At 40.5% G+C, this 9026-nt stretch overlaps 1 protein-coding gene across 1 annotated transcript; it reads right to left on the minus strand.

The window, feature by feature from the left end:
• Positions 1-377: 377 nt before the first annotated feature.
• LOC103457806 (breast cancer metastasis-suppressor 1-like protein-A) lies at positions 378-8714 on the minus strand. Its single transcript, XM_008398219.2, has 10 exons — positions 8433-8714; positions 8136-8226; positions 7657-7784; positions 7488-7567; positions 7282-7378; positions 6597-6686; positions 6446-6510; positions 6332-6371; positions 6082-6211; positions 378-1706 (listed from the first exon to the last, which is right to left on the minus strand). Exons 1-10 carry the CDS (start codon positions 8566-8568, stop codon positions 1589-1591), a joined length of 975 nt encoding a protein of 324 aa, XP_008396441.1. The 5' UTR covers positions 8569-8714; the 3' UTR covers positions 378-1588.
• Positions 8715-9026: the final 312 nt, after the last annotated feature.

A 9026-nucleotide genomic window follows, 5' to 3' on the forward strand; every position in this document is an offset into this window, starting at 1 on the left:
TGCACCATCTTTAGACTTTGCATTAGTTTGTCCTGCTGTATAACATAAATTGTTTTCAGCTGTAATGTGGAAAAAAAATCAAGAGGCTTTTAGCTAGATGATGCTAGTAGAGTTTTGCAAAGCACAGAATCTTCAAGTGCAAGTCCACCTTGAACATGGAATATAAGCTGATAATGAAGATTAGGCATCGTGACACCAATAGAAGCAACTACCTTGTGCTTTTATTGGATCACAACTAAAAACTAAGAGGGTGTCCTGTGGCGTCTGACACGGCTTTGGATTTGTCGGGTGTAAAGACACCTCTTTCTTTTTTTTTTACTCATTTGTAAACCTTTGAGTCCCCCGCTTTAGTCAATCTTCAATGATTACTACAAGCATAGGCATGACTTTAGGTTTTTATTTTGGATTGTTTCATGTACAACAAATCATGATGCATTAAGTAAAAAAAAAAAAAAGAAAAAAACAGTACAAATGAAAAGACTTTGTGTCAAAAGTTTTAGTCAGAAAAAGCCACATTAGGCTTCTTGTACAGCTTTTATTATGACTTATGCACAAATACCTCAGTTCAATACTTCTGGCAGGTAATACTTGATGTAGACAAAGCAAAGTCAGATAAAGCTCTGAAGAAACAAATGCATGTACACAGGCAGGTTGGATGGATGGATGAATCATACATTTTTCTTTCTTCTTCTTTTTAAATCCTCCGTATTTTTTCCTACTCTTTCCAGATCTGCTTTACAGATTTTTATTTTTTTTTAGTTTAAACAAAGACGATGACGTAAAAAAGGAAAGAGAACGAAGCAAGTGAAGCAGAATGGCACTGAGCTTTACACATCCGGTCACAGAAACGCAACCTCATTCTTAACTCCACCTCTTTGATCGCAAAGCAGAGGTACCATTAGCTGTTTGGCAACATTACGAGACGAAAAGAAGAGTCACAAAATCCAACTATATACAGGGGTAGTAATGCTTAGAGGAAAGAAAATGAGGTTAAGTCCCACTAAAAACATCTAAAGGTCATTTAACACAAAGGTTCCCAAGTTGATTTCAACATTATGACACTGTTTGTTGCCCAAATAAGATTCTAACTCAATTTCTCTACGAGCATGAAATTCAAGTTCAGAGGGTTTTTCTTCCACACGCTCACTGACCCGCTTCAGTCCTCCTGGTGGCGAAAGCAGCACTGAATAAGGCTTCGCTGCGCTGATGGGTCAAGACCTGCTCCCTCACTCCCTCCCTTCCTCCCTCCCACCAGCCGTCAGCAGCGGCGTCCCGTCCCGGAAAGGCACTCGACTGAGCTTTGCGCTTCACAGTTAGTTTCTTCCCCCTCCCTCCCCCGCTTGTTTCTCATTAGCAGCACTTCGCATTGATCTCCGCTCCAGAGAAAAATGACGCTTTGCGAAAACGGCGTGTTGGATCGCGCGTGAACACGGACGAACCTCTCGTACAGAGAGCGTCGGTAGGTGTGTGTTAGCGTTTAGACTGTGTGTGGTAGAATGGAAAGAGATGTAAGATGGAGGAAAGACACAGCGGAGATGAATACATGGAAGGGGAGACGGGGGATGTTAAAGTGTTGTTCTTGCCTCCTCTAGGAGTGCTTGATGGTGTATTTGCCTTTCTGCAGCTGGGAGATGTACAGCTTGGACTTGGTGCCGTCCAGCCGCTTGAACCACACCTCATCGTTGTTGATGGTGGTGATGATGGCGCTGCAGGGTGAGAACACACACACGCACGCACACACACACACACACACACACACACACACACACACACACACACACACACACACAAAGGACATACCGAAGCGTTAGCATGTGATACCACAGACAGTCACTTCCCCATTAAATGCTCAGCCTCCATTGTTGGGGAAACAACCACCGGAAACTTTGCCATGGTTACAGGAGAGAAAGAGAAAAAAAAAAAAAATGTCGGATCTGGACCAACATTTTTTGGTGTCTGGGAATTTGACTGGTTTTCAAAGCTGCAAAAAGCAGCAATGTGCTCACATTCTCTGGAATATTTGCTACCCGAGATAATAAACAAAAATGTTTTTCTATGTATTATCAGTCTTATGATTGTGGCTTGAAAATGTATTGCTCAAACTTCCTCAAATTTTGTAACATCACCACGTGTGATTTTAAGTGAGAGAACAAGATAAACAACAAAGTTGAACGTAAATTGTTCAAAGTTTTCAAAGTGTTTGACAAATGAGAATCTTAAACAAAACAGAAAAGAAAAAAAGCTTGCAACTAAATTATTTTAACAACTGATTAATCAATTATTCTGACAGTCGGAGAACAATTCTACAGATTTTTAATTTAAGCATTTTTTAAACTATTAGAAATACATTAATAGACACCACTAATACACAATAAGAAAATAAGCATATTATTGCTTAAAATGTGACAAAATTTGCATTCCTTTAGTAAATGTGAACTGAGTGAATTTTATCTTAAATGCAAAATGTATAAACTTTTTGTACAGTTTTGACTTAATTACTGTTATGAATATGAGGGTGATTTTGTCAGCTGACCATTTCTTTAAGCTTGAATACTCCAGTTAACAATTAATCGACGACTAAATTAGTTCACAATTATTTCAATAATTGATAAATCATTTTAGCCACTACAGGCTCAAATGACTTAAGCCTGTTGTAATAAATCAAAAGTTTTCAAATATGAATCCTTTTCCTTCCAGTTTACACGAATTTGCAACTTTGTGTTGGTCTATCCCACAAAACTTTAATTAAATGATAAATAATAAGACAAAATGTGGAAAAGTGTACGATTATTTTTGCGAGGAACATAAGCCTGTCTCATAGTGTATAATAAATCCTTGACCATGTGACCATATTTGGACAGAGATTAGCTGAAGAATGATCCCTGAAATCCAACTGGACAACAGGGTGTTTATCTAAGGAGGAATGTCTGTGAGGAAGTCAATTGTTTTCAAAATGGCCGCATTACGTTTCATCCTGTTGTTTATCCAAGAGCTCAGATTATCTCCCATGGATGCTTCAGACATGCCCTGGCTCTAGTCGGCGGGTTTTCTGCCGTTCATTTTCCACATGAATTTGCCTAATGCACATTTAATCACAGGTTGAGCATGTATCGAAGTCTAAACGACGTTCTCACAAGCACTTTTAGACTCGTCGGCTGTCAATCTGAGCAGAACAGAGAGCTAAAACGCCACGTTTCAAACAGAAGGTTGTGAGAGGTTCTGCAGGAACGTGTTGATCTTACATAACTAGTTTTATGAATCCAAAGGAACATTTTACTGCAGTTTTATTTCACAGTTTGTGCTGTAAACTGTAGCAGTATTTCATCTAGCTCTGCTCCTTTATTGTGTGCATCAAACCATTCAGACATGATTAATCTACACGTTAATGACCATCTGAAAATGAAGTTGCATTTTCTGCAGCATGAATGGAGTTTATTCTGGCTGGATATCTCGGAAATAAAAGATCTCTGCTGTTTATGGTTAGAAAAACAATAAGCTTCCCTAAAGAGAGAATGAAATGTAAACTTTGCAATAATTTGGTCCCGAGTTTACGATATGTGTAAAAACCTGGTTTATGGAGACTGCAGCGCGATGCTGCTTCCTCTGAATATAGATAATGACTGCTCCTGAGAGGAAGATGAGCAAAAAAATTAAAATGTCTTATAACTTCCTTTATTTTACATCCCAGTTGGCTACAGTCAATGCTAATGTGACAAAATAAAAATAAAGGTAGCCGACCACAAATGAGCCAACCAGAGCATCCTGGCTATTTAGGATCCTCATTGTTTATTCAGTTCCTCCAGGATTTTGCAAATGTTTTTCTGATTTTCTTTGCTATCAAAATCCCTGATTTTGTTTTGCTTCTTCATAAATAATATGCTTTCCTTATTAAACTCCTTCCAAATTCTACATGTAGGAGAAAAATAAAGATAAAAACTTAGAAGCAGATAGACTGGACACAGAAACATTATCATTCTTCAAATAACTTGAATAACTTCATCACACACTATAACTTGATATCAAGTAAGGCTGTGGCAGGAGAAGAAAGAAATACTGCCATCTGCAGGTGGGAGTTAGCATAACTTTAACCTAACATTTTTTGGCCATTTTGTGTAAAAATTGCAATGAATTCATAATTTTTTACTAGCACAAAAAACGCCGGGATCTGTTGGTTTTTGCATGAATTTCTGGAGGGGCTATTTATTGATTTCTCATGTTTTGCGTTCTGATCAAATATAATGTCAGTAGCAGCATTTTCACTGCAAATGTGGGCAAAAAAATGTTTCGATATTCCACTGTTGAAAAACCACAATTTCCCAGTCGTGGCGCTTTCAGCAAATAATGTTATAAAAAAAAAAAATCATGCATGAGTAAGTTTGTTTACACAATAAGTTGTTTAAAAAAAACAGGGCACATCTTCATCTTCCCATCACTTCCTGTTATGGTCTTCGTTGGTTCCGCCAGTAGTAACATGTGTTGGTTGTTAAAGTGACTCGTGTGATGCAAGAAAATATTTCCATTGAGGTTTTTCAAAACACACCAATTACCTTAAAGCTAAAAACAAATCACCTCATCTTAGAGCAAAAACATTTGATCAAAAACACTTGTTTTTTTTTTTAATTTCCACTAACCAAATTTATTTAATTACAATTGACATGACGCCAGTCCTGCCCCCTCTGGAAGTAGAACTGTCCTCCGACAAGCCAACTGTTATTATGGCAGACGTAACGGACCTTAATGAGTTACCCGAGACATTTTTTGAGTCATTTTTGCCTTATAAACCAACACTGAGGCAAAGACGGCGGGCAAGAAAATTCTCTAACTAGTCCAAGTCAGGTCTATAAAGTTATTAGTGGGAAATAACGGAGAAATCAACGATGAAGCCCAAGAGGCAAAAAAAGTCTGATTGAATGCGAGTGTGAACGCAGGGGGATGCACTTTGCACGTACAAAATGAAGAGTAATGACTTGGATAATACCGGCTTGTGAAAATCTGCCTTCAGGAAGATGTTTAGAAATAAACAGCAGCATCAAACGATGTTTAAATGAAAATATAGCAGTTAGTGCTGTCGATTTTCATGCTGCCAGAGCTACCGTTGGAATCTACATGCACAAAATCCAGTATAACTACCTTCACTTATTGATCTGGAAATGATTAGATGTTTAGCATTGTTTTAATTTAACTGACTTGTGTTTATTTGATGCTTAGCAGTCAGTCGTTAGCACGGAGCCGGTAGTCGTTAGCACTGAGCCGTCAGCCATGAGTCGTTAACAGGGAGCTACCAGTAAGTGTCGTTATTTCTAAAAAAATGGGATGTTTATTACCGGTTACCTTTGTGGTGCTTACTAATCAATTTCTTGCGTTATTCCAATCTCCTTTTTGGATTTGGAAATGTTTTAAATTGTATTCTGCCCTCTACACGTTCTGGGTAACGGCTGTCGGGATTGCATATTCCCCACTGACAACTTAGACCGTGATTATCCATTATTCTCCTCAAAATCTCTCCGACTGCAGCATGTTCTCTATGATAGATACTGAGAATATTGTCGGAGTACTGTACTTGGAACGCTGATTGTTCAGATGCTGACAAGTGCCCTGGAATGATTGGGGGAGGATTGCTCTACGTCAGCATGGGGGCGGAGCTGGCGTCACGTCAATTATATTGTATTGTTAATTTAAACTCCTCAAGTGACGCCTTTTGTCTATTTTCCATGGAATTAGCAGCTCCACATTCACCTGCTTCATCTCCTCTACTGCAGGAACTCTTGGAATGAAAAGTTCAATGCTTACAATCACATGTGAACTGTGGTTTTTGCACCGTACGGTTAGCCGTGTTGAATAATGAGCAAGTGTCGAGTGAACAAGTCACTTCTGTCTTTGACTTTCAATCAATCACAATCACATATAGCAGAAGAACAAAGGTTACTTTGGTTTAATGATTGGGAGGAGGATCAATATATATCGGCATGTGGCTGATGCAAGACGACGGGCAGTATTCTGACCTCAGGTCAATCAGAAAATCCCCAAATTTTGTCGTTTTAGTTAATTTTTGCTCACCAACTCAACACCTCCCCATCGTACCTGGTTGGAAACTCGTCCTTCCTGTTGATGCAGATGGTCTGTCCCCTGCAGTACCACTGGTTGTCGTAGAAAAGCCGACCTTCCTCGGAGCGCGCCACATGGTGATGTCTGTCCGGTTTCACTGCAGGGACTTTCCAGAGAAACAAAAAGGGGAAAAAAAAGTACAAAGCATTGAGTGAAGCCTTCCAGCGTTAAGCTTGGGTCGATGTCTGCGCTCTGCCAGGTATTGACTGTAACCGAAGACTCTTACCATCCACTTTCACCCGGTGAGGCGCCAAGGATGCCATCGCCTTTGAGGGACGAAGAAAGGAAGAGATCAGAAAGCCTTCACGCCTGTGAGGTTTGTGAACTTTTAGGACGTTACCTTTCTTATGGCCGTCCAGTCTTCAAGAATATCCAGGTCTTGCAGCATGTAAACAATATAAGGCCGTAGAAACAGCTAAAGCTAAGGAAAAAGCTACTGTCTTCACATGAGAAGTATTGAGAGGAGCGCGAAGAGAAAGATGAAAGGATATCAGAAACGACGACAGGCTTCTTCTTCTTGACGGGACAGAAGGGATCTTTTTTCTTGTTTTTCCGAGCCTGCAGTCCATCATTCCATAACTCTGGAGGGCAAAGAGGAAAGATAAAACAACTTTATGACTAGAACCAGAGAAGTTTGCCACCAAGGCAGGGAAAAGACAGTTCCCATTCTCTACTTCTCCATTTTAAATTGGCCAAGGTTTCCTAGGAACCTTTGTTTTCCTGGGATATTAATTAGATGCGACACAGAGGTCCAACTCTCATCGACGAAAACCAATATTGATCTTTCCACCCTGCACAGCGAGGAGGATGGTTAGACACGTAGAACTGGACGTCCAAAGCTCAAATACATGTGAAGTTTGCTAAACTGTGAGGAGGAAAGGTACTAACTGAATTAGCATCATTATAAAGACTTTTTTTTCTGTCAGGGAACTTTCCTGACCTGGACCAGTCGTCTGAAATGCTTCACAAATTTTTCAGATTTGACGAGACTCAATGGTATTGGAAGCACAGAACCTTAATATTGGCTTAAAATGCAACGACAGCATATCACACACTTGTATCCATAAGTAAATAAAACATTTTCTGGAAAAAAATGTGTTGGATTTCTGCATTTTTCCCCCAATTAAAAATAAATGTATATAAAGTACAACTACTCTGGTGGTGATTTGCCATTACCTGAGGTAATGTCAATACTGTGCCTGTCCTCCTCCAGTCTTCGTATCTTCTCCTCCAGCTCGCTCTGCACCGTGTCAAAAAGCAGCAGCTTCTCACTCTGCAAAAACACAAAAAGGGAAAAACTTTGACTATTTCTTCAAAACACTCTTCACAAGGCCGACAAATATGCATGTTTTCCAGCTTTCAAGCGCATTTTGACCTCTCACCTCCCAGTGCTGGCAAGCAGCTTGGATTTCGCACTCGTATTTGTTCTTCACCGACTCCAGGCACAAGTCTTTGTAGATCCCTTTAGAAATACAGCATGAATGCGGTTAGACTGTTTGAAGTTAGCAGCCGCTCAAGGTGGGAAACCCCCCAACCCCCATCTCGACTGACCGGCTACTTTGGTCCGGATCTGCATGTTCTCCTGCAGGTTGGCTAAAGGCTCCAGGTACTCCTGGGCACAGCCGGCCATCACCTCCTGCAGCTTTATCTCCACCTGGCTGAGGCGCTCCTTGTACAGCCTGAGAGGCAGAAAACAGGCAGATTTATTATCAGTGCATGTTTTGTTTTTGTGTTGTATGTTACATCCACAAACTATAGCGCAAGTGGCTGTGCTCATGTGCTGGATCAACAAAAGTTATTGCATAATTGGAAGATAATTTACACTGCTCTCATATTTTTAACCACATTACATGTATATAGTCGGAGCAAATTGAATATGTTTGTCACCTCTTCATTACTGTCAAATGGAAGAAAAACAGTCAATTCTGAAAGGTGTGGTGTGAATTTTAATTAATTTCCTTAGTCTGTTGCAGGTAAATGTCTTTAAAAGTAACCTTTAGTGTTAAAGTTTCTAATTTTTAGTAACTCACTGCTCCTTCAGGTCGGTGAACTGTTTTTCTAGTGTTGTCATCTCATCCAGACACTCCATCCTCCTCCTCTCACAGTCCTCATCATCCATCTCTGTGAACGTGAACGCATCACAAGTCTGACATCACCTCGCATCAACTGTTTTTTCTCATTAACCCCCACCTACACCTTAAATTACTGACTCCTACAAAGCTGGAAAAACATATTTTGTTTAGCAACATATGCAAAAAAAAAACCCATCTATGTCATTTTAATTTTAATTTCGGTGTATATTGGTATTTAGGGCCTGTTCGTCTTACCAGAACTATCTCCATCTTCAGACACGGACGAGCTAACCGTGTCCTCCTCGTCTGTGCTGCTGCCGTCTTGCTCCGGAAAGTCCACCTCCATTTCTTCGTGGTTGCTTTCTTTCTTCTCCCGTGAGTGGACCGGCATGGCAGCTATCAGAACAGCCGGGATTGACGGCGCGGCAAAGGCCGTACCTTTACGCTTAGCCCCCCTCCAGGAAAGAGGGGAAATGCTGCTCAGACTGCTAGCCGGTTAGCCAGCCTCGCTCTTCTGCATTCTCCCAGCTGGACACACAATCATGGCCACCGTCAACCAATCACAGCAGACTCTACACATGATAGCCAATCAGCTGCCGGCATTAGAAGTAGGCTACGTCACCGGAGCGGTGGGGAGTTGTAGTTTTTATTCCTTTGTCCTGTAGAGCCAGGCACTGGAGTCTGAAAGGTTAACAGTTTGTGCATGCGCAGAAGGCGTTGTTAACATACACTTGAACGTATTTATGTTGTTAGGCCCTGGATCATTTAGGGCTTGGCCGAGTCCTGTAATAGTTGGAAGTTTCAGACAATAGCGTCAAAGATTTTACTTAAATAATTCTTAAAGACTAA

Source organism: Poecilia reticulata, linkage group LG21, assembly GCF_000633615.1.
Source record: "Poecilia reticulata strain Guanapo linkage group LG21, Guppy_female_1.0+MT, whole genome shotgun sequence".
Taxonomy (NCBI): Eukaryota; Metazoa; Chordata; class Actinopteri; order Cyprinodontiformes; family Poeciliidae; genus Poecilia; species Poecilia reticulata.

Coding starts and splice junctions, on each gene's coding strand:
- LOC103457806 (XM_008398219.2), bottom strand. CDS start 8,568: ATGCCGGTCCACTCACGGGAGAAGAAAGAAAGCAACCACGAAGAAATG. Junction 7,785..8,135: donor TTCACCGACCTGAAGGAGCA/GTGAGTTACTAA, acceptor TCTGCCTCTCAG/GCTGTACAAGGAGCGCCTCA. Junction 6,212..6,331: donor TCACCGGGTGAAAGTGGATG/GTAAGAGTCTTC, acceptor TTCTCTGGAAAG/TCCCTGCAGTGAAACCGGAC.